The sequence below is a fragment of the Monodon monoceros genome, unplaced genomic scaffold (assembly GCF_005190385.1).
Source record: "Monodon monoceros isolate NGI ecotype Baffin Bay Population unplaced genomic scaffold, NGI_Narwhal_1 Super_Scaffold_14, whole genome shotgun sequence".
Classification (NCBI taxonomy): Eukaryota; Metazoa; Chordata; class Mammalia; order Artiodactyla; family Monodontidae; genus Monodon; species Monodon monoceros.
In genome coordinates, this window is record NW_021703770.1 from 63,094,513 (window position 1) to 63,120,882 (window position 26,370).

At 40.8% G+C, this 26,370-nt stretch overlaps 1 protein-coding gene across 1 annotated transcript in view; it reads right to left on the reverse strand.

Annotated features, from left to right (window-relative positions):
* Positions 1 to 26,370, reverse strand: part of PREX2 (phosphatidylinositol-3,4,5-trisphosphate dependent Rac exchange factor 2) — a 284,317-nt gene that overhangs the window by 109,930 nt on the left and 148,017 nt on the right. The window contains exons 20-26 of the mRNA XM_029223229.1: positions 25,797 to 25,933; positions 22,937 to 23,054; positions 20,190 to 20,374; positions 17,985 to 18,146; positions 7,917 to 8,136; positions 7,194 to 7,401; positions 123 to 302 (exon numbers count right to left, since the gene is read on the reverse strand). Of these exons, the coding sequence (XP_029079062.1) occupies positions 123 to 302; positions 7,194 to 7,401; positions 7,917 to 8,136; positions 17,985 to 18,146; positions 20,190 to 20,374; positions 22,937 to 23,054; positions 25,797 to 25,933 (1,210 nt within the window). The remainder of the gene's footprint in view (positions 1 to 122; positions 303 to 7,193; positions 7,402 to 7,916; positions 8,137 to 17,984; positions 18,147 to 20,189; positions 20,375 to 22,936; positions 23,055 to 25,796; positions 25,934 to 26,370) is intronic.

Here is a 26,370-nt window from a genome sequence, read left to right on the forward strand (position 1 = left end):
ACAGTAGTGAGACGCCCGCGTACCGAAAAAAAAAAAAAAATTTTTTTGCAAGACCTTTGTGGAAAATACAGAATCACATTTGACTTGGTCGATGAGATGAGTTTCAGGAATGAATGAATTACCTGTAAGAGTCTCTATTGCTGATGGTGTCGTGACCTGAATCTTCCTGCTCATCGCCTGCCACGTTAAAACAGACGCGTTTGCTGTTTCTCTCTCCTTTCTCGTTGTCACTGTCTGTTGGGACTATGGACTCTGATGCCTTACGTTCTAATTTAGGAGAATATGTTATTGAACACAGAAGGCTGCAGAGGGATATAAAAAAAAAAAGAATAAGTGCACATTTTCACACTGGTGGCTACAGATACCTACCTTGCTCATTGAATATGATAGGCTTACAGATATTTCTAGAGCTTCTTCTAGGTGCCACCTGAAATTAATACCCTGTTGCATAAAACGCCTGTCATGCACAGTTCACTTTTTCCTCTCAGAATAAGTAATGGAAACAGCTCACAATTTTGATGAGAAAGCTGTGTTCAAATCCAGGTTCTGCCACGGACTAGCTATGCTCTCTTGGCAAAACCAGGATGGTTCTCTCTGACATCTATGAAATGTGGATAGTAAGAATAGCTACCCACAGGGCTGCTGTGAGAATGAAATGCATAGAACATATTGCTGGTACTCAACGGGCATCACCTCGCTCCCAGCCATTGTCACCACCACGTGAAAATACCTGAGAAACTTTAAAGTGCTATCCAAATATTAAAATAAACACTAAATGGGCTTAAACCTCTGCACTGGCTTACCTTCAGATGTTAAAATCCCACTGCCCCTCTCCGCCTGCCCTGGGTTTCCCCCAGGCTTTCTCTATTTGTCAGGGAGAATATCATGTGGACAAACTGTCCTCACACTCATGTAAACAGGAGTCCTGCCCGTCCTGACCCTAAGACGCTAAACAGAGTCACACACAGGTGAGGACAGGCGGTAGTAGGGGCTACCCCAATACCATCCACAACCCAGTCATCATGAAACATCGTGAATCTGCCCAAACGCAAAGCTCTTCCACTGGGCTCAAGGCTAAAACACACTTTCAGACTCTGAATTGGCAGAAAACTTGATGCAGACCCTAGGCAGCACTGATTCCACCAGGCTAGACTTGCACGTTTGGCTGTAAATTGTTTCTTATAGAACTAACTCAAAATGACACAAAAATGGAATCAGTCTTTACTATCAAACAATGTGATATAGAATTTGCAAAACAAATTAAACCATAACTGAACAAAGGGCCCAGGCATAGTTTCTCCAGCCCACAATCATCTTCTCTTTTATTTACCAAATACCGATGACATGCTGTTCTAGTCAACAGCACATATGCGCATATCTTGACACTCATTTTTCCACAGCAATGTCATGTTTATTTTATTTCAAGGCCATGAAAAGATCTTCTACCTCTTATTTATATCCCATAATGTCAAACCCAAAGCTGTGCAGAGTAAATATTTGTTAAGTCATTTCACTAATGAATGAATTAAACACATTTATCGAACCATGCATTGCCCTTGGTGCTGTGCGTGCAGCAGTTTACAAAACAAACAGAAGTCCGTGCCCTCCTGGCGCTTAAATTCTAGTGGGAGGAAACAAATGGTGACCAGATAAGCTGTATAGTGTATCACATGGTGACAAATGGGAGGGAGAAAACTTTCTAAAAAGGGAATGAAGCCAGGGCTGCAACTTCAAATAGTGGCATCAGGTAAGGTCTCACTGTGAGATGACATCTGAATAATATTTGGGTAGTTTATAGTTTTTAGACACCTGGGAAAATCAGGGAGCTCTGCTAGATTGCTCAGGGCCCTGCAAAGCTATGAATTACTTTAAACACACTTTTTCTATTTGGAAAGATATGTTTATGTCTCCTGAGACAGACAGTGTATTTCTTCACTCCCTCCACCCAAAAGATTAAAGCATTAGATTAACTCCAATTACCCAAGCTGCACGCTGCACAGACAGATGAACTCTGACTACCAAAGAGGAAAGAGATGCAGGAGTTCTCATTCTGCAAGGAGTCCTCTGTGCTCTATGGACCTTTTAAATGAGAAGTCATGGGGGCTCAACATAAACATTTTTTTCAGAGCTCTACGAATTGTGTTCACATATTTGCTTTTCATGTTAAACAGCTGCAGTCATGCTTGCACTGACCCTGTGGGAACAAGTGTTAGGCTAACAAACAAATGATAGAAAAACAATGTTTTTGACACCACGTTTTTGCATAAAATCTCTCGATTCTTAAAAGTAATAATAGGGCTTCCCTGGTGGAGCAATGGTTGAGAGTCCGCCTGCCGATACAGGGGACACGGGTTCGTGCCCCGGTCCGGGAGGATCCCACATGCCGCGGAGCGGCTGGGCCCGTGAGCCATGGCCGCTGAGCCTGCGCGTCCGGAGCCTGTGCTCCGCAACGGGAGAGGCCACCACAGTGAGAGGCCCGCGTACCGCAAAAAAATAAATAAATAAAAAATAAAGTAATAATAGAGCATAAAGCTTAATATTTGTGCTCGCAGAAATATTTTCCTTTACCTTTGCTTGTATGTGGTGTTAAGCTCCCTCTGACAGTGTGTAGGTCTGTTGATTCTGAATTAACATCCTGAGCTGAGTACCATTTCTGGTCAATCTCCACCAAATGCCCTTGATGAATAAAGATTTCTGTATATGGTGGATTGCATCTACCTGTGCGTTTTCTATTTGACTGAGATTTCAATATCACCATCACCCTCTTCAGCACAGCTAACGTTTGTTGAGCTCTTATGCTGGTCACTTTGCTAAGTACCTAACAGGTATTAATTCATTCAGACCACCTTATGAAGTGGGCATCCTCGTTATTATTATCAGTATTATTATTGTTATTCTCATCTTAGAGATGGGCTGAGTGAGACACACTCATAATACTGTGCAAACTAAGCAGAACACCCCTCCCTGCATATCGCTCACCCGCTCTGGAGGGCAGGGGTGGGCATGAGTGCCACCCACCACATGCCAGTTCTCTGGGACTCATGACTGGGTGGCTCCCCTTCCCCTGAGAGGGTAGGAATGACCACGTGCCTTGCTTTCGCCAATGCAGCGCGAGTGGAGGTGACACGGGTCCCTCCCGGGTGGACATCTTCATGCAAGTGTGCTCTCTCTGCCTCATTCCCTGCCTGCTGTGACCGTCAGAGGCGCTCCAGCTAATGGGGCTTGGCCAGCCTAGACCTGAGTGAGGCTGACGTGGAGCAGAGACCCCGGGACCCACTGGGCACGGAAAGCGCGCAAGAAAGGAACTTTGTTGTCTCAAGTCTGGGAGGCTTTAGAGTTTTGGTGAACGTAACAGTGAAAGGGGTAAAAACCAGTTGTAGAGGAAGCAGGAAGTCCAGAGGAGGAAGACACGAGTGACTGGGACTCAGGGTACAGACTGTGTCCCGGGGAAGCTGGCACCGTCTCTCCACAGACCGGCCACCAGCCTGACACTTGAGTGCCTAGAAGGCCAGCCACGCCGGCCTTGGGAGCAGGGCTGACCAGGCAGAGGTGTGTCACGTTCCGGGATCAGAAAGAGACTGATGCAAGAGGAGCTCAGAGAAATGGGTTTGGAGAGAGGGACGGGGGCAAATTGCGTAGAAATGTGCAGGCCACAGTAACGCATCTCCCATGATTCTAGTTGCATTGCAATGCCATTAACTGGCTTTAAGAAGGGGACTAGCACAATTTACCTGTACAGATCCCTCTGGCACCTGCCAAATGTAGAATGTACTAGATGGAGAGGCACAGCTGGAAAATTCTACAGCGGGTACTAGGGAGGAGACTATGGTGACCCCGTCTAAGGTGATGTGGTGGACACATTCTGAGGTATAACTGGCAGGACCTGATAAGGTACTGGAGGTGAAGGGAAAGGAAAGAGAAGAATCACAGCTGATACCTAGATTCTGGCTTCATAAACTGAAGAGATGGAGAATACTGAGAAGGGGGACAACCTTGATGGGGGAGGGGGCAAAGCAGATTTGAGTATGAGGTCAAAGTAGATTTCAGTTTCAGAAACAAATTTAAGTTTGAGGCATCTGTGAGACAGCCCAGGGTTTCATAAACCAACTCACAGCTGGTCTGTGAGAACGAAAGCCATCAGTGCACGTAATCATGTAACTGTGCCCGGCGCATGAGCCCCTATAATACATGCTAGTTTTTATGAAACTGTGCCCAGTTTTTTACATTTACCAGAAAAATGCTTGGGAAAACCTCAAAGATAATTCCACCACCAGCCCTACCGTTCCTATCTGTAACCCCCAGCTCACTAACCGTCCTACAATGTGTTTTGGTTGTCACTCAATCCTGGGACGTGTGGCACCTGCAAAATGAAGTCTATTCTCAAATTTCCTGCCTTACTAGCCCCCAATACTCTTTATTCATTTCCTCTCTGTGAGAATACACAAACCCTGAATTTTAAAACCCTGTCAAAGGTTCTGGACTCTCCACGAATTATTTTTTCCCTTTACTTATATCTAATACCCGAGCGTCATTAACCAGAAAATCGCCCATTAAAGGGCTAAAGTATCTAGCTTCCTGAAATGAAACAGGAATCACAAAATCTTGATGAAATTCATAACATCACCTTACTTCCTGTTACTACACAGCACATCTGTCTCTAGTTCTATTTTTGGATCTGAACAAGGTAGGAGGATTTAGGGGAATGCCTGTGTGTCAAAGGATGTGTTCCCAAGTGACTGGAAAACCAGACTTCACAATTAGACAGGCTCAGCACCAGGACCTTTCACAGGAATGAATGACTCCTAGAAAGGCTAGCAGGGAGATATTGTGAGGCAATTCTCTTAAAACTCGGCACAGCAGCTGAGATCTGCTTCTCCACTCTGCAGAGGCACCTATGTTAGACCAAGAATAATTTCTACATGGTGAGAAAACTGTTTAGTAACTAGCTTTTTAAATAATTTGTCAAGCTCCACTGCACTGCAGCATTTCTGAACGGGGCAATGGGGCATCCAGGCACTTGGACAATGGTACTGTTTTAAAGTGATTATGTTACACACTGAATTACGGTGGAACATATTTATATTTAGAATTAAATTATATGGTGCACACAGGGAAGACCAAGGAAGTGTCTCAAATCACTGGCTCATTTCATGTCACTTTCCTAATAAACAAGCACAGTTGGTAAAGACTTTTAGAATAACAGAGTGGCGAAATCACAAGTAAAAATAGGTAATCATTTTAACTAGTTTTGGTTAATAAAAATAGCTTAACCCTCTTTCTGAAATTAGTGCTTTAAATATAAAGCATTTTAAACCAAGTAAAGGGAGCCCCTTGGCTCTAACCATTTCCTTGAAAATATATCTACATTAGCTGAACTTAAAAAAAAAGAAGTCAATAAATTCACAAAGACAGACAAACTCTGGACAAGTGCCAGGAAGTGCTGGGTAGTCAGTGCATTAGAGAGCCAGTCTCCAAGGCAGTGTTCACTCAGGCACATCAATAATCCTGCCATTGACAAAGGACTCATCTGAAAAGGAGGAATAATAACTCTTGGTTTAACTGGAATCATGGGATTGGTCCAGATGCTCTCCTAGAATCCCTTTGAGATCTAGGATCCATGATTCAATGCTACTATCCATTGCCTTATTAATAAACAGTCTTCCTCTTGAACCTCCTGAATACTTCAGGGGGAAAAAAGAGACTGGTTTCTAAAATACAATATAACATATATGATAAAATCAATTTATTAAATAAAGCAAAATATAATGTCCTAAAATATTAACTTCTCTGTCACAAGGTCATTCTAAAACAATTTCAAATATCATATGTTTGTTTAAAAATAACCACCTGTTCTCTCAGTAACCTCAAACTGTTTAAATTGTCTAGGAATGGGGTGGTCCCAATATAATACACCAAGTGTCGTAAGTAATTTTAAAAAACTAGTGTATTAGACAAAGGAAAACAGAATTTCAATTCTAAATTAACTCATAAAAATGTCAGAAAACAGTAGGCACAGTAAATAGTAACTACTTAAAGATAATCTTAGAAATATGGTGCACTAATACGGTAATTTTGATCTCTAAATTTCAAAGATGTATAGAGATCATGTCAATTAAAATTTCATTAGTGTAATGTCTAATTACAACAAAGCCTTAGAATCAGTTCTAAATATTTTATGTGAAATCCGAATTATCCGTGGAAGTAGGGATGATGTGTGTGTGAACTAAATAATACACATTTGATAGCCATCTAAATCTGCAACTTCATAAAGGGAGTACATTAAAAAGAGGAAAACGGTCCTTATACCATTTTCAGATTTTTCCCACTATGATATGTTCAACAATTTCAATCCCCTGAATGATAAGCAAGCATGTCAAGCCCTAGGCTGATTGCTTTTCGTATTAATTTTTATATTTTTCACCACAAATAGATAATTTGTTATGATTATTCACCCTCTTCTATACACGAGAAACTGAGCTACCCCAAATCCCATTCTGCCTTGACTAGATGTGAAGCATAGTCACACTCCACGATGTAGCAAACCATCCTACAGAGTTCAGGCAATTCTCCAACCTTCAAATTCTTGAATAAGAATCAGAGTTGACCTCTGGAAAAATTTTATTCAACTCCCTCCTCTTCTCCGTTCTTGATAAAAGATTCCAAATTACTGGCACAGTGATTTGGGTACTTCCTTAGTAAACCATTAATTCAATCAGAAGAGAAGAAAGGGTGTTGGTCATTGGTCCTAGGGTTACGTACTTTGGCTTTTACTCATTTAACAAGTATGTTAAGGACTCGGTATGCTTTACATTTTTTCATAAACATCTATTGAGTGCCTATCCACCAAATGCTGTGTTCTGGTCTGTAAAAGGTACACAAGGAAATCCCTACACGCAGTTCGTACTCTTTCAATCATATTGTTCAATTTAACATTGGCACACTGAAACTTAGCGTTTTCTATATGAAAGAACCTTGTTGTTCTCTTCCCTGGTATTAAATGCTTCCTTAAGATACAGATCTACAGAACTGCCACGTTTTCTCATTTTTAAGGTGTTGGCATTAAGAGGATGTATACGCTCAGCAAAAATTCCTACATTTTCAAACAGTAAAAAGAATAACGGGTATTCAGGAGCACCATTTCCTACAGCTATTGTGTTACGTACATTTAAAAGTACAGTAAATAAAATGCTTACTCATCTGTTTGACAAACACACATCTCCACCTCCTTCAGTGCAGTCTGAAGTTTGCCCAGCAGTTTCTGATAGATATCTTGGGTTTCTAAGTCGTCTTCTTTCAACAAATACCGGAGACCGTGCCCATCTTGCTGCCCCAGAGACAGACCTGAAGGGGCCGCCATAGTTGTAATCGTATGTTGAATGTACACCATAGGGCTTAGTTTCCCTGAGGAGTTGAAACCATTCCATAGCAACCGTTATTACCTTTAGCTTACAGTAGCAATCCAGCGCCATTCATTTTAGACGTCCAAGCTTACAAAAGATAAAATGCCAATCTAATGTTGCATTTAATTCAGGAATTAAAGCTTATGGGGAGTTGTGATTAAAAACTAGGAATACAGTTCGATTCCATGTCCCACTGGGATGGCATGGGATGGTACTCTGCATCCCTTGCAGCTGCTCCTCTACTATTTTTCTCATAGTTATAGGGCCATCTCAGATGAGTGATTTCACAGCAAGATGAGCTGTGCCTATCAGGCATGTAAGGAAGACAAAAACAATTATTCTTCTTAGAGGAAAACTAATGAACACTTATGCATAATTATCCAAATGATTAGCGTGAGGAATCCTTTCTTTATAAAATTTCAGACTTGCTGACATGCTAATTTCAGGGATGCAGGAATAGGTATGATTGCCTAAGTTACGTGTCATAATTTGATAAAGTTGAAAAAGCTAACATACCTTGTTCCGATTTATTTTCTTTATCATGAGAATTATGCTTCCTGCTATCCAACTGAACACCAAATGCACTCCCCAGGTACGCTGATGTTTTGGGATAAGAAACTTCCATCACATTGACATGGCAGTTGGTGGGGCAGAAATCACTGCTGTGCAGTGGGGAGATCTTAGATTTGGCCTGTTTAAAGGTGGGCCAGGCTCTATTCTTTAGTACACGAGAAAACTGTAGATGAAAGAAAAAGCAGTTGAATGCAGTGATAATTCAAACATTTCACTCCTGTCATCCATAGCAAAATCAAAAGAAAATTAAAACGTGTCAACTGCAACGGGTGAAATAAATTACAAGCTGTCAGAAATTAAGTCATTATTTTAAAATTCACACGTTCTCAGAAAAGCAAAGCAATATAGGCAGCAAATGCGAAGGATTCTTTTGAAACACTGATTGCAAGTTAAGCGCTAAAAGAGATGAATTCAAGCGATCAACACCACTTACTAGGACTCAAATCCACAGGCTCCCAGCAGCTGAGAGTCAGAGAGAGAAACTGAATCAGCGTTCTAGGACACCAAGATAGGAGAAGGTGCAAGGTGGTAGAACAGGGTAGCTGTCAAGTCAAGGATGGAAGAAGATGGATTATTCCAAACATCGTCAGAAAGCTGACCCAGACCTGAGTCTGGGAACAGGTTAGACAGCAAAGCTTGGTGGTGGGGACCCCGAATGGCAGGACAACAGGCAGAACAGACTTTACTTCCCACCCGTGCTTCCTGCTAATCACTGTTGAGCTTTGGGTCAGGGTCAGCCTGAAGACCGGCGTGGATGCTGCTTCTATGCCATTGAGAATAGTGATGCTCAAGGAAGTTACACAACTTGCCTGGAGAGCCACTCCCCTACTTAAAACCTTGCCATCCAAATCCATGGTCTACACTTGCCATGGTCTATACAGCCTCCCAAAGTCCGCTCCATACCCGGTTTATTTATCTCAAGTTCTCTTCCCCTTGTTCCCTGTGCTCCTCCTGGCTTTCACCCCGTCCCTCTCACATACCATCTACTCGTTCGAGGTCTTTGTACAGGCTGTTCAGTGTGCCTGAAATGTTCTTCCATCGTTTCCAAACTTACTCCTATGCATTTTCAAGTTCTATGAAATCATCAAGAGGCCTTCCCTGAGCCCTAGTCTAGGTTCAATTTTCCTGTTTAGGTGCTAGGTTACAGCACCCTGTAATCCTCCTTACAATTATGAATAATTTTCTTTTTATTTATTTATTTTATTTATTTATTTTTGGCTGCGTTGGGTCTTCGTTGCAGTGCACGGGCTTCTCATTGCCAGGGCTTCTCTTGTTGCGGAGCATGGGCTCCAGGTGCACAGGCTTCAGTAGTTGTGGCTCGCGGGCTCTAGGGCGCAGGCTCAGTAGTTGCGGTGCACGGGCTTAGTTGCTCTGCGGCATGTGGGATCTTCCCAGACGAGGGCTTGAACCTGTGTCCCCTGCATTGGCAGGCAGATTCTTAGCCACTGCACCACTAGGGAAGTCCCATGAATAATCTTCTTATTTCTCTCTCCCTTAGCAGATGGTAAACTCCATGAAAGTCATGCTTACATCTGTCTTGTGCATCACACACAAGCATCTCATAGAATTGAAGTGGATTGTAGTTTCAAAAACAAAGGACTGAGAGCCACCAGCTCCCTGTGTTTTAGTTATGTCGTCCGCATAACTGATGTGATGCTGGGCAAGTCCCTGTCTCTTTGTCATTTCTAGTAAAATATGGAATGTGGATTAAATAATATCTATGCTCGCTTCTTCCTTGGAAACTATAACCAGATTCTATCTATTTATTCCACTAGTAGAGTAGTAATCTGGACATTGAAGAGAATAAAAATTAAGACTACTACCGGTTACTGTCTAACTTTTCTAGGTTAAATTCAAGAATAAAGATATGATATAAAAAATCATATCTAACTAGCTCACCATTAGAATATGAACTATCTTACAAGTGTATTAAACTTTCTTTTCAAATCACATGTCAGAAGCTATGTATCTCAGCAAAGGGCTAGCGCATAGTAGGACTCTAAATAGAACTGGACAGAAATGCAGGAATCTATTAACAGAATTACTAACACATTTGATAATGATACATAGTGAAAATAGCCTAAACACTGAAAGACAGGAAGGCATTTAGAGAACTCCTGAATTATCACTTTCTCTTTATTAATAACGAAACTGTGACCTGGAGACTTATCTCGGAAAGACCTAGAATTTAAGGCCAGATGAAAACTTTCATTCAGAAGTTCTTTTCCACTGTAGTTGCAGGATAAAAATCTCAGATAAGGCTCCCACGGCACAAAGACACAGAGATCGATTTTATTATGTCACAGCATCCATGGTAATAGGCAGTTACCCTTCTGTTGCTTTCTTTCATTTTAACCAATTATTCATTTATTCAAAAATATGAAAAGAAGCATCTATTCTGGATCCTGTGCTATGCTGGAGACACAGCCCTTGCCCTCATAGAATTCACGGTCTAGTAGGGGACACAGGTGAAAACAATATATCACCCTTATATATAACAATTATACTATTACAATTATATGTAACATATATGTATAAACATATATACAACTGTATATGCGTATATACACATATGTAACAATTATATAATAAATATGATAGCCAGATAATTAGAAGTTTTGGTAAGTGCTGAGAAGGAAGTGAACAGGGTGATGTAATGAAGTATCACCACAGTGATCAGGCAGAGGAGGGGGAAGATTCCATTTTCAGTGGGACCCATTTCCTGCAGCTTTCCGACATCTATCTCAATACAAATGTCTTCTATGCCCTCTCCCCATGCACTCAGAACGGTGCGTAGCCACATGTCTGAATGTGCCTAGTTTCTTTCAAAGAGTAAGTGGAGGGCTTCCCTGGTGGCACAGTGGTTGAGAGTCTGCCTGCCGATGTAGGGGACACGGGTTCGTGCCCTGGTCCGGGAAGATCCCACATGCCGCGGAGCGGCTGGGCCCGTGAGCCATGGCCGCTGAGCCTGCGCGTCCGGAGCCTGTGCTCTGCAACGGGAGAGGTCACAACAGTGAGAGGCCCGCGTACCGCAAAAAAAAAAAAAAAAAAAAGTAAGTGGAAACTTCTTTGATACGAGCCTCTCTTGGAGAAGGAAGAGCCTTATGAAAGCAGTGCTGTCTTCCATCCTGGGGTATCCCTAGGAAAGGGGGAGGGGGCGAGGGGGGCCCATAATCATGGGTCCTGGAAATGTGGATATATTTTGAAGATCAAAAATGTGCTGGCAGACGGCATGCCCTGCTATTTAATGGTGAGCCCTTTCTGAAACACAGACCTGAAATGAGGAAGGCAGAGTTCTTGTACTGACCGTGGTGGGCACGTGAAATGCTCTGATCATGCCATACAGTAGTAAAGGGCCCTGGAAATGTGGACCTGTCATCTTCTTTAGCAACATCAAATGAAACACTGAGCTCACTCATCTGCTTTGGAGAAGCTCACAAGGAAAGACAAAAGTTCTTTTCCATAAATAAAAACTGCAATTTTGCAATAAAGAAACGTACAGGGTATGGGATGGGGGGTGGGAATGAGTTGGGATGGAAAATGCTTTAGACCTATTGTGGACCAAGCCTATTACCAGCTTCATTCATTCATCCAACAATGACCTATCCAGTGCGCTCTAAACCAGGCACGGTTCTAGGCACATTGGGAAACAGTGAATGAACAAAGATTCCTGTCTTCTGGGTGGTTACGTTCTAATGAGGGGAGAGGCAAACAATAAACATAGTAAGGCAAAGTCAAAGGTACAAGCTCAACTGCATCAGATGCTACTAAAACAAGGACTACAATGACAACAGTGAATAAGATGTGGCAAAATATAGGTCACCAGTGACCTTAGGAAGGGCCAGTTCAGTTACATGGAGGGAACCAGAGCCCACCTTCAGTGTGCTGAGAACGAAAGGTGAGTGAGACAGCAGGTGTGGACAGCGGGTATGAACAGCGGGTATGGACAGCGGGTATGGACAGCGGGTGTGGGCAGCAAGTGTGGACAGCAGGTGTGGACAGCAGGTATGGACAGCAGGTGTGGATAGCGGGTGTGGGCAGCGGGTGTGGGCAGCAGGTGTGGGCAGCAGGTATAGGTAGCTCTTTTTAGGACAGAGATCAAAGATGTGGAAGAGGAGGTAGAGAGGAGTGTGGCGGGCAAGGGAAATATTTATCTTTAATACAGATATTAAGGCATACTTGTGTATTGACAGGAAGAAGTCATTCTTGGAAAAGGAATTTCAGGTTTTTAATGCATTGGTAGTTAATTCATGAATTACTGAGCATGACAACAAATTTAGATCCAATTACAGTCATTTGACTACAAGTCAAAAAAAAATACAAAGGTAAGCTATTATTCTGCAGACAGTCTCCCATTTCAATGAAGTGTAAAACCCCACTGGCATGGACCTACAGAAATTTTGTATCGGGGAAGAGGACATGGGGAGAGATTTTACCCACAGTTTTCCCAATCCATACATCCGTTTGGGGATTATGTGGCATTCATAACTAAAGATACTCAGAAGAGTCAACGTAAAACTTAGATTCCTACAGATAGTATTTTTGTGTAAAAAGGAACTATCTGTTAAAAGCTCATTAAATATTTATATGGAAGAAGTATCCCCAATGCCAAAAATAAGGCCAATTATGGAATTATTTGGAAACAGGAGAATGAATCTAGAATTTTTAAAAGTTCTCAGGACAACAGAGACTGAGCACGTTCCTCCAAACAGTGCATACTTTTATGTCTGGAACGACTGCCCACACTTCCTGCCCCACAGAGATTAAATACCAGCTTAGGGTTCATTCAGGTCCCCAGTAAGGTCTGAACATCTGTGGCCTATAACGCTGGCCAAAAACTTAAATGTGATTGCAGCAGCCTGGCTATGGAAACTGTAGAAATATCAACTGGTTTCTATTTCTAACATGTAAAACTTTTAGAGTCTAAATAATAAGGGAAAGCCAGCCTCTTTGAGATTTTAGTTTCTATGGATACATTTTATTTTATACAAAGAGGGCTGTTTGAAGCTTTCATCTGGGAGACAAATAGGTTGCTAATAATAGTTTAAAAGTAAATATGTGGAAATTAAAAATATATATTCACAAATGCCATAGTTTCTGTTGACATACATCTGTTACGTGGATGAAACTGACCTTACCTGACAGGCTGTTACCGTAGGTATCGACATTTTGTTCAAACAGAAAAGGTCCTTGAAATGTTTTCTTGCTAACCTTGTTTCTCTATTTCGTGAGAAAGATAGCCAGTGATTCTAAACAGGTTTATGGTCAAGAAGGGATGATGAAAGGACTGCTTTTAAAGCACTCATGTCCTGGTTAACTACAAGTTTCTCTTTATTTCTAAATTAAAAATAAAGATAAAAATAAGTGAGACGGCACTCCATAGGACTGATACCTAGTTGGCTACCTGCCACGTATGTGACTTGAAGCAAATTCTTACTTCCTGAGAAAGAAGCAGGATAATAAGACTACTCAGTACACATGGCTACTTGGAGGCTCAAACAGCAACAATGTGCGTACGAGAGCTTTCCAAACTTCAGTGACATTCTTTTTATCATCTCAAATCACTGCCCAGTAGCCTGTCCACCTCTCATTTAAAAGCTTCCCAGGTGCCCAGTTACTCCTGAGGAAATGGAAGATGCTTCTCACTCCCCGGGATAATGTTGTTGAGAATCCCCGACATTTGGGGAAATACTCTGCTTATAATCCCCCAAAACATACATCTCTCAGTTTATTGCAAACCAGGTTGTTGTTAGAAACCAAGAAATAACAACTTCTTTATCACCATAACCAATTAATCATAGATGGTATATATTTTCCTCCTACGCACAGCTTGAATTGATCTTTTTCTCTCTGTCCCGAATGCTTCTACATGAGTCCAAGTCCCCTCAACTTGGACATCTTACAAACAAATCTGATGATTATGTCACTTCAAAACATCACTGGAGGGGCTTCCCTAGTGGCGCAGTGGTTAAGAATCCGCCTGTCGGTGCAGGGAACAGGGGTTTGAGTCCTGGTCCGGGAAGATCCCACATGCCGCGGAGGAACTGAGCCCGTGCACCACAACTACCGAGCTTGCACTCTAGAGCCCGCGAGCCACAACTACTGAGCCCGCAGGCCACAACTACGGAAGCCCACGAGCCTAGAGCGTGTGCTCCACAACAAGAGAAGCCACTGCAATGAGAAGCCCACGCACCTCAACAAAGAATAGCTCCCGCTCACCGCGACTAGAGAAAGCCCGCGCGCAGCAACGAAGACCCAACGCAGCCAAAAATAAATAAAAATTAAAAAAAGAAAATCACTGGAAAAAAATCACATTTTGTCAGGTTTCCTTTTTAACTGCATCCAACTAAAATCCTCCTTTCTGGCTCAGGCAGTACGTCAACTCTTCATCAATCAGATCAGTCTCATTTCTAAGTCTTTGCCTTCATTTATGATCTCTCCCTTTACTTGAGAGCCATCTCTCTTCCTTTTCACTCTGACAGATCTTTCCAGCTGACAGCAGCTAGCATCTGCTGACCACTCAGTCCGAGATGATTTCTCCATTACTGAAATGCTATTGCCCTTGCAGTCAGAACCATACTGTTCAGCACATCAGCTGTGTAGCAAAGTATCAACTACAGGTAAACAACAACCACCAGTTTTAGAATAAAAGGGAGCAAGGTTCAAATTCCACTGCCGCTCCCAGCTGTGTGCCTTTGGGAAAGTTACTTGATCCCTCTGAGCTTCAGTCACTTCATCGATGAAATGGATAATATGTCTCATATCACTGTGTTGGTAAGATTATACAACACAGGCAAACTGTAAAATATAGCCAGCATGCAATGCCTGATATAGACTGCTATAAACTGTTGTGCGCTCTATAATGGCACAGAGGACCAGCATATACAGCAAGGTGCTGGGTGCCAGCATGTTCAACCATTCATGGCAACACCTCCTAGTTGGCTAAGTAGTATTATTATTACTTCATGTATTTTGACCTTTCCTCCCAAGTAGATTGTACGTGGGGGAGGGCAGACTTCTTCAAATAACTGACGTAAGCCCCTATTGCCTATGTAAAAGATACACATTTAGTAAGTATTTCCCCAGTCTTCCTGTCCCATCCTGCAACAAACTTGCTTTTGTGAACTTGAGTTTCTAACCAATGCTCTTTCATTAAAGAGTATCTTAAAAATATGTTCCACATAAAACAAATTGCCGCTTCTCTTGCAGGGCTATGTTTATGGACACACGGCCCTGACACTCCTGGTGTTGCCTCTTTGAAATCCAGGGTGACAGATTTCCTTTAGAACTTAGACCAAGAAAACCTTTACTTCTCTTAAGAAACATGTATGTATCACAGGGTTGCTGATAAATAAGTAACAGACTGTTTCCCTTTTCATTTTGGCCATCAGGAACTTGAAGGCCAAATATAATATTCCACTTTAGCAAGTAAATAGAGTCTTAGGACCTGCTTACCTATAGCCCCTTTTTCCCTGATGGTCTATACCATCTGTTCTAATATAGCTTTACCTCTAAATTTACCTACTCATTTTCCTCCAATATTCATCCTCTCCTTCTTTCTCTTAGTAATAAAATTCCTTGAGTTTTAGTTTGGCACATGGATGCCTAGTTTGAGACTACATTTCCCAGCCTCCCTTTCGCTAAACAACAGGATGTGAACAGTAGTGATGTGCACAACTTCTGGGTCCTGCCCTCAAAAGGAAGTGCTTTACTCTCCACTTCCTGTTTCCCCTTCTAAGGAGCATTCACTTAGACATGGTGGTGGTGCACCAAGTTTGGCTTTGCGGAAGAGGGCAAAATCCTAGGGGAGAAAACAAAAATATAGAAGGATCCCTAGAAGATCATCAAGCCCCACTTCACTGGACTCCTATCAGATTGTACTTTCACATGAGTGAGAAATAAACTTTCTATCTGGTTTAAGCCTCTGTTGTCTTGGTCCCTCTTAAAGCAGCTGAATCAATACCCTATGTAATATACCCTCATCTTAATGTTTTATTTTTATTTCTATATTTTACCTTTTCTTATGTGTATTTCTTTAAGCTACTTCTACTGCTTTTGCTGTTTGAATGAATGGAGAGAAGAAAATAGGAACAAAATCCAAAACAGGTAGAAAAATGACACACGCAAAAGTGACAAGCTTGACAACCAGAATCTGCCTGAACCCTACCATACTTTATACAGATCCATCTCTGAAGTAGAATGACTCTCTTTTCAAAATGTGTTCAAAAGGTGACTACTAATTTGCATTTTTTTAGAGCTTTTAAATTTAACTTCAAAGCATTGTCACCTCTCATAGAGACAAGAGAAGTAAAAAGAAAATCTTCCGTTCTTCAGCTTCAACGAGACATATCCATGGAATCTTTCCCAAACTTAAAGAGGTCAACAGCAATCATGGAAAGAAGGTGAACAGATGTGACACTTATGCAGTGATCTTGAATATCATTTTTTCTTCATGTAAATGGACTTATGAAAAATTATGACATCAATACATATTCAACTTAACAAGCCTAACAGTGTAGGAAAGGCTTAAAGAAAAACACAGTGAGCCTGCTTCCCCTTCCCCTACCTGAGGCAACCAAACTGAAATCCCTTGGGTATTCGTTCACACATTTCCCTGTTTTTGTATGGACATATCTGGACACATATTGACTTATCTTTTATTTGCCATACCAAACACAGACAGTTAACTCATATTCATAAACAGTGGGATAAATAATATTTCCTAGTATGACTACCAAAATGTAAGCAACCAGCCTCACTTTGAGGGAAATAATTAGCTAGCCTCCCACTGACACAAACAGAAAAAAAAAAAAAAAAGAAAGAAAACCTACTATATGTTTTAGAGATCAATTTTTATTTATTCTACCTCTAAAATATATCCTCGAGTTCACCAAATGTTCTCTGTCTCCTCTGTCTTCCCCAGAGTCCAAGCCATGACCGCCACTCACCTGGACTATTGCAATCGCTTCCCACCCCTCTCTACGCCTCACTTCTTGCCCCTTGCAATCCATTCCTACAGAGGAACCGGCATCATCTTTCAAAAACCTAAATTAGATGAAGTCATCCTTCTATCTAAAATTTTCCAACTGCTTCTCATCGATGTAAGAAGAAAATCCAAACACCTTCCGAAGTCCCGAAAGGTACAAAGAGCTTCCACGGCACCTCATATCTGTCCCTGCCAAAGCCTCTGCCCTTATGACTGACTGGTCACTCTTCCCCTGACACCCTGACCTTCTTTTTGCTTTGGGGCCTCTGTACCAGCTGCTCTGTCTACCTGGACGCTTCTTCCTCCCATTTAAAGGAAGAGTTCTACCTGTCATTCAGACACAAGTTTCCCAGAGAGGCTTTCTCTATAGCCACCCAGCCTAGAGTTCCCACCCTGGCACTTCCCACCGTAGCTCTCCTCATAACTCTCTCCAATATTTGATTTCCCCCTTTGTAGAGATTTATTTACTTCGTTGTTGTCTCCCCCACTCAAGTGGAAGCACCGTGAAAGGAAAGACCTTCTCTCCTTGCTGCCGTATTCCTGGTACCAAGAACACTGCTTCACACACAAAAGGTGCTCAATTAATACGTCAAATGAATGAGGCAATGAATCCATTTAAAACAGCTGATGTTCCATGTACTTTCTGATTGAGGGCTCTGTTCCCTCTGTCAAGAGAACAGGGAAAGAAGAACTATAGTGTAATAATAAAAATCTGATTTCAGAATTAGGTGGCCTGGATTTAAACCCCAACTCTATTCTTTCCAGTAAGTAATTTAATTCTTTAGGTCTCAGTTATTATATTTGGAAAATGTGGAATAATGGCCTAGCTTACAAGTTTGCAAAGATCAAATGAGGCAAAGGATGTAAGGGCATTCAAAAAACTCTAAAATGTTACATAAATGTTATCATTATTTCAATAATGCGGTACATAAATAATGAAAAATACCAAGAATTGAATTAAATTTGACATTAAAATGATAATTTAAATAATAATTACTTGTAAAATACATACATAGAGCTTTTACCTTTTTATAACTGGATATTCTCTGACATATGCGCTCAATTTTTTCATTGCAAACAGCACTGAATTTACTCTGAAGGTCAGTAGGAATCACCTCGTTCAAAGAGTTAAGGCTGGTGCAGTTCTGTACAAAATGATCATCGCTTTTAGCCAGGGCTTCAAGAATCTGTAGACACACATACACACACACACACAAAATAGAACAAGAAAATAAAACCTTCAAAATCAGCCAAACAAAATCTTCACGATTCCACAGCACAGGGTGACTTTCCCCAGTGTGCTTCTTTTAGATGCCCAGGATTTGTATGTTCAATAAACCCTGGCAGTGAAGTGATGGACTTCTGTGTCTGGCATCTCCTGTTTTCCCTTCTGCTGGCTATGAAAGGCTGCCTGAGGGAGGTGAGGGGGCTTCAAAGACTCCCTGCTGGATAAATCAGTACACTCTGATGTGTACACTCTCACATTTTAGTCAGAGTTACTCAGAACATTTTTTTCTCTCAGTTTGGTAGTAGAACAACAAAAACTAAGGAAAACCATACCCTTGCTTGCTACTGAGAGCCTGGTACAGAGAGTGCGTTTAACAAATGTTTGCTGAAGGAATGAATACATGAGGCTTTCTCTTGATAAAGTAAAAAGCAATGTTGCTTTCAGTGTCTGAACTCCATCTGATAAAAGTGTTAGATAAAAGCATCCATATGATGTATTCAACTAGTAAATCCTTTTGGCTGTTTTAATCAATTATAAGGCAGCATGTGTGTGTGTGTGTGTGTGTGTGTGTGTGTGTGTGTACACCATGAATCACTGAGAACTTCCCATGAACTTGGAGTTAATTGTTTATTATTTATATGTAGCATTCATGATTGTTCAAAGATCACAAGGATTGATTACACCCTTACCTGACAGTTCTATAATATTGTGTGAGACAACCTACAGATGCTGTGATTATTTGACCTCCTTCACCACCTCCATTTCCCTGTCTTGCAGAATATAGAGTGTGAGCTTTTTGTTTAATCACTAGTCTAGAAATTAGAGCTCACTTTATCATCAGCAGTGTGATCTTGGTTAAATTTCTTAATTTCTTTGATTTTCTTTTCTTCACGTGTAAAATAGAAATCTGTGCAGACTAAGTTGTACAGTTGTCATATATAAAGTAATCCACGTAATCTTGCCAATTTGAAATAGCTAGAAAATGAGATAAAATAATTACAGTAACCTGATCCCAAACTCTTCCATGGATCCTCTTAATAGTATAATGTAGCTGGGAAGGGGTTGCATTTTGAAAATACAGACGCTCTATCAGTAGGTACATATAGTGGTACAATGCCATCAGAATGATGGGATTTTTTTCAAAAGTTAACTTTCAGAATATAAAACAAAAACATAAAATAATTATTTTTGAAATAGTGCGTTTGGATTTTTATATTATTTTTCCGCTAAAATAAAAAAATACATGTTATTAATGCTAGATCTATCTCAACTACACACATTCAAAACAAGAATTGAAATGAAGAAATAAAGGTGGCAAAGCTATACAAAAGCAGATGGAACACTAAAGCTCCAACCTGTGGAGGGTCCAACAGGAGTCTGATCGATTTACCTTGTGGAAGGATCATGAAAAGCAAACACAGGGTTGCCTCTTAACTTAGCATATGTTTTATCCATTTGGATGAAGACCCCCTTTCTCCCTTCCTGTTTTGCTGTAGTCTAAGGACTAAGTACAAGATCCTTTGCAACTAAGAATTGTATAAATACCTGAAGATTTATTCATAAACTGATCTCTAAGCTTCGAGCAATTTTATGAAATAAACATGAGACTTGCAGAATTTGAATGCGTTTTACGACTTCAAATATTCTTCACAAGATTATGTACATTTAGGAAAGCACCACCTGTCATGAAAACCATCTGAAATGTATTCATGATACTGAGTTAACAGACGTAGTAAACTTACTAAATGCAAAGACACCTTTGCCAAATCAACTAATGCTCGCCTGGGCAAACGTCCCATCTAACATGACACTGTGCTCCAAGAGATCAATTAAAAAAAAAGACTGTACATAAACTGAGTAATGGGGGAAAAAAGAAAAAGAACTTCAATGAGTGGACAGCTGAAACATGTACAGCTATTTACATTTTTTGAAGTGGGGGTGAGGGAGGGTTTTAGCTGCTTAACCAAGAACAAAATCCCTTCTTTGCAGGGATCGCTTGTACCTTGGCAGTGAGGCTGAAGAAACCTTTGGGCTCGATCATCTTCTCCACCACATTGCACTTGATCCCGGCGGTGCTGTCATACTCGTACACGACGCCATACTCTAGGTGGACGTTATCCACCGTCAGACTCACGTGCTCCTTCTTCCCGTCGATGATGGCCATGGTGTTGAACTTGTCAATTACCTCTGGAATAAAGATAGCTTTAATTCAGCAAATTCAGGAAGGGTTTGTTAATCTCTTCAAATAATTTGAGTCTCTTTGAATAATTTTTAAAGAGTTCTTTAAAGGGTGACTAAATCTGCTGTGCTAAATGAAGCGTCTATTCTTGTTAACATTTTAAAAAATAAGAACATTTAAAAAAATACATGATTGACCGATCCAAATCTTACCACTCTAATATGACTAGTCTTATCTTCGCACACCCATTTTGATCTATGGACCATATGTATGCCTATTTATACCTATATCAACATTAAACGTACAATTTTTTCATTAAAAGCATGCATAACTTAAAGTCAGGGTTCCTAAAACTGCGTCAAACATTGGATGAATATTTTCTCAAAGCAGAAAAAATACAGAAAACCATATTGAAGAAGCAGAAAGGAGATGGAATAATTATTTTTTTAAGCAGGGAGTGCCTGAATTTTCCCAAACAGCATCTTCTGAAGCTGACTCATTGCAAAAATGTGTCATTGTTCACTGTAATAAAATTTCCATCTGGAATGTATTCCTATAGGTTTTTGGCCAACGTTCAGTCAACTAGGGGAAAAAACACCTAAAGTCTCAAGCAAGAAACTGCTGAGGAATCTAACAGTAAATATTAAATAAGCGAAAAGAGAATATTAGCTTACTTAACACAATTAAGCCCTAGAATAGCAGAAACAGTAAATATAAAATAGGCAAAAGCAGGGCTTCCCTGGTGGCGCAGTGGTTAAGAATCGACCTGCCAACGCAGGGGACATGGGTTCGAGCCCTGGTCTGGGAAGATCCCACATGCCACGGAGCAACTAAGCCCACGCGCCGCAACTACTGAGACTGCGCTCTGGAGCCTGTGAGCCACAACTACTGAGCCCACGCGTCACAACTACTGAAGCCCACGCACCTAGAGCCTGTGCTCTGCAACGAGAAGCCACTGCAATGAGAAGCCCACGTACCGCAACGAAGAGTAGCCCCTGCTCTCCGCAACTAGAGAAAGCCCGCACGCAGCAACGAAGACCCAATGCAGCCAAAAATAAATAAATAAAATAAATAAATTTATTTTAAAAAATAGGCAAAAGCAGAAAAATGGTTTTCTTTAAAATAATTAAGTCCAAGAATAGCTATAAATCAATTTCCAGAGCATCTCATTAACCCATTCTACCTTTCACCGCGGCACCAATGATGATTAGCAAAAACTAACTATAAATGAGGAATAAAAGCCTCAAGGTAAGGTCCTGAGATTTGTCCTGGTTTGAATAAATAAAAGAGCTGATTTAGCACTACAGCTTTGCTGCTCCAATGAGATTGAAATATTCCTGATGTTGTTCATGATCTGAGAAGCTCCTCCCAAGTGCCCTTCCAGGAATGGAGGGAAAACCGCTTTTCCTAAGTACCCCCATATGATTCAGTGTGCATGGCAAATTCTCCAGCTATGCTGGTTCGGAAGAAACTAGTAGTACAATAAAAATGTCCAGAGACATCCACCAATAGTATAAGTGGAAAGATACCAAGAAAATGTAGGAGAGGATTCAAGGACTTCCATGAAAAAGTTTATACTGATATTTCAAGGTATTTGTTACACGCAAACGTAAACGTAGTTGCCTCAGTCCCTTCACCCTTCACACTGAATACAGTGACCTGCAGGTTTCCTTCACTGAGAAAACAGAAATGGTATGAGTCCTTATCAAAAGATCTCTCTCCCCGTCATACTCACATTATTAGTTTGCCTCCTTCATTACTGTAAGAATACAGTAAAAGTTACTTGAATCAAGAAAGTATTTTCAAAACAAGGACCTACTGTATAGCACAGAGAACTATATTCAATATCTTATAATAACCTATAATGGAAAAAGCTCTGAAAAAGAATACATATATACGTATAACAATCACTTTGCTGTACACCTGAAACTTACACAACGTTGTAAATCAACTACATTTCTATTTAAAAGAAAAGGAAAAAAAATGTATTTTCAAAGGAACTATGGACCTTCTAAACTAGGGCTTCTCATATTGTAATGTACATACAGATAAGATCTTGTTAAAATGGAGATTCCCATTCAGCAGATCTGGGGTGGGGCTGAGATTCTGCATCTCTGTCTTACTCAGGTGATGCTGATACTGCTGGTTTGTGAACCACAGTGGAGGGGGAAGGTGCACACAATGCTTAAACTCAAAATAAGGAAACATCATAACTTGGGTTTGAATCCTCATTCCACTGCTTCCTAGCTTGGGCACGCCCACTCACCTATATGGGTCTCTATTTCTTCTCCCATAAAATGAGAATGATGATAATCACACCTTTAATAGATTTTCGTTTTTGATGACTCGATGAGATAATCCATGTAAAACATTTAATAAGGTACCTAAGAAAGTGTCATAGCTATTCTATGTTAGTCACCAGCAATTATGACTTAGGGATTTGACGTGGTATCTATTTGAGATGACTAAGAAGTGGCTTGAACATATAAGGTTTTCAATAACTGGGATGCGGCAATGGCACAACGACAAAGAATACTATAGGGCAATGAGGAGAAAAAGGAGGAACCCACCTTCTACTTTACAGTCAAAAGCATCCCCTGCTTCATCTCCTGGGGGTTTGGAGTTAGACTTCTGAAGGTCTTCCTGAGCGCTCTCAATGCTGTTATAAACCCACTGAATGGAATCTTGCTGGAAATGAGGGGGAGAAAGAAACCTCAGAGGTATTAGTGCTTCCTGAAATGCATATCCATTTCATAAACCTGCTTCAAAAGGAGAGTCGACAATCTTACTTATTCTTTTAGTTTAAATACAATAAAATACAATAACATTTGAAAGAGAAGGAAAATCAATGTCAGAAACTAATAGAAAGTCGGTGGCATTATTTTTCAACAGGGACCTCCCTGGTGGGGCAGTGGTTAAGAATCCGCCTGCCAATGCAGGGGACATGGGTTTGAGCCCTGGTCCAGGAAGATCCCACATGCCATGGAGAAATTAAGCCCATGAGCCACAACTTTGGAGCCTACGCTCTAGAGCCCACAAGCCACAACTACTGAAGCCTGCGCGCCTAGAGCCCATGCTCCGCAACAAGAGAAGCCACCGTAATGAGAAGTCTGCGCACCACACCAAAGAGTAGCCCCCACTCGCCACAACTAGAGAAAGCCTGCATGCAGCAATGAAGACCCAACACAGCCAAAAATAAATAAATTAAAATAAATAAATTAAAAAAAGATTAATAAGTCAGTGAGAATCTGATAGGATGATAAAGCTAAAAAAATATATTTTCAACAAACTGACAAACTTTCTAAGCTTGAGATTTTTTCTTCCAAAGATAGATAGGCTTCTAAATAAGATGTATTTCCCAAATGTTTACATAAATGTTAGATGGGTACTTTTCTGAAGAAGCAATGGTCTATAATTGTACAAATGATTTAAATGCTCTCCTAACAGTCACATATGTTTCAACACATTTAATGGTTTTTGTGAATCAAACCAATAAGAAAATTGAAAGAACATCTTTCATCTCATGGGGTTCCCAATTGATATAACTATCTTTTAATCCTTCCACGTCATAAATCATCCTACATTTTCATTGAAGTAGCAGTTCCTGTCTTATTTAGATAAATGAGAGATGAAATGGCTACCAAGTAATGCTTTCAGGGTTGCATTACTACTTTAATGTTTGTATTTTTCCTAGGTAAGATGATAAGCTGAGTTACATGACTGAAGTGTGATATGATTGGTACTATCCATTTTTCTCTTGTATTAACTTCACAATTGTGTTTGATTATTATATTGCTATCCATCATTAAAATGCTAGTTAACATTTAATCATTCAAGTACACCTTGGTGACCTGTTGTGGCCTCCAAGTAACCACTTCCCCCAGAGTCCACACCTTTGTGTAGCTCCTTCTTACACTCATCCTGGGCTTGGTCACGTGATCTGACTCTTCAAAGGGAGAGCAGTAGCAAGCATGATGTAAAGAGTTGACTGCCTGTAATATTCCCTCTTGAAACCCAGATACCATGCAGAAAGGAGAATTCTGCTAAGGAATGGAAAGGAAGGCCAGGTGGAGGGGCTCTGGAGTGAGAGGACATCAGGAGGGGAACCCCAGCACTAGGCAGTTCCCAGCAGAACAAAGCCACATCAGGACGAAGCCCTCACAGGAACCAACACCCAGTCAACCCGGAGAACCAAGAGAAACAATTAATCATTGTTGTTCTAAGTCACTACGTTTCGGGACAGTCTGTTTTGTGGCAATGGATACCCAATAGAGCATGTTAGTCACTTAGTGCCTTTTTCTGTCCGTTTATTGCTTTTCTTAATTATTTCACTGATCAACACCTCTCCAACAAGGAAGACAGGGGAAATGAAAAGAAATGAAACTCAAATCAATTTGGCTACCTTTTAAAATTTTGATAGAAGGGGAAAATTTTGATCATTTAAGTAGTATCTTTTTAAAACTTCATTTACTAATACAGTTCAATAAATATTTATTAAACTACTGTCAACCCAAATAACCTACGCTTCTACGTGTGAATTCCAATCTGCTGTGCTCTTTTGACCTTACTAGTAAGCAAAATTCATCAGCTATTTTCTTGTGGGCTCAGTATTTTGCAGGATGTCAGTCCTGGCCTAGGAGAAAATAGCCACTCATCTTTCTGTTTTGGACACAAAGTCGTATACTCAAATCTAGAAAAGAGTACTTCACCTAGCATGACAGAAAAAAATAGAAAGCCTGTCCTTTAAAATTCCTTTTGCACTCAGTTAATTAATTTGAGAGAATTTTCTCTTATAATCCAACACTCCCTTGTATCTCATGAGATAATAAGCTTTACTTATCAATTAGGATTCTAATTTTATTTTTGTACAGCACTTAAACTTTGGATCAGAGGACACTGCTTAAGATTTTAAGTAATGGCAAGCACATATTGGTATTTTCTTTTAAAAGCTAAATCCAGCTACCTAAATAAAAATATATCCAACAGTCAATCACAGACCCTATAAAACCCACAATTTTTTCTTTTTCACAGAAGTTTTATAATAAACAGTGTAAGCATTAATAACTCATATATACAGATGGAGGTACAGCTGACCATTATAGATTCTAAGGCAATCACAAGAGTCAAGACCTTTGGATTTCAATTTGATAAACAGTTAGCTATTTGAAAACTCATCACAATGAAAATGAAAATAGCCCAGAGCACTTTTTAAACTGGTGACAATACTGTAGCAGCAAAATGTGGCCATTTAAGCAGAATCGATTATAACTAATTATGCAGATAAAACAAGCATTATGCGATTGAAAGTTCTGCACTTAACCGTGAACTTGTCAGTGGAAACCACAGACAGCCCTGGCACTATCCCATGTTGTCCCCGGGGCCTTCTGTGCAAGTTTGTGATCACAGCTACACCAGCCAAGGGTAGTTTACCTTCGTTGGTCTCCTGTACTTCCTGCAGGCCGTGACATGGGCAATAACACTGGCGTGTGTCTCTTTGCTGACATTGATCCCATTTACTTTGATGATACACTGTCCAGGGTGAAGACCAGCGGCTGCGGCCACAGTTCCTTTAAATACAAATGAGAAAACTGCCAAAAACTAATTTTAGGAATATGATTCATTTTTATCCCATATACCGTAAGGAAAGCAATCTTAAAATATGATAAACATCTAGCTAGCATGTTCTTGATGAATCTGGCTCTAACGGCAATGCCCTCTCAAAAATTCCCTGCTTGGGCTTCCCTGGTGGCGCAGTGGTTGAGAGTCCGCCTGCCGATGCAGGGGACACGGGTTCGTACCCCGGTCCGGGAAGATCCCACATGCCGTGGAGCGGCTGGGCCCGTGAGCCATGGCCGCTGAGCCTGCGTGTCTGGAGCCTGTGCTCCACAACGGGAGAGGCCACAACAGTGAGAGGCCCGCGTACCGCAAAAAAAAAATTCCCTGCTTTTTAACTGGCCATTCAAACTGTGTTGAACAAATATCTTCCCACCCCCTGAAGAATTAG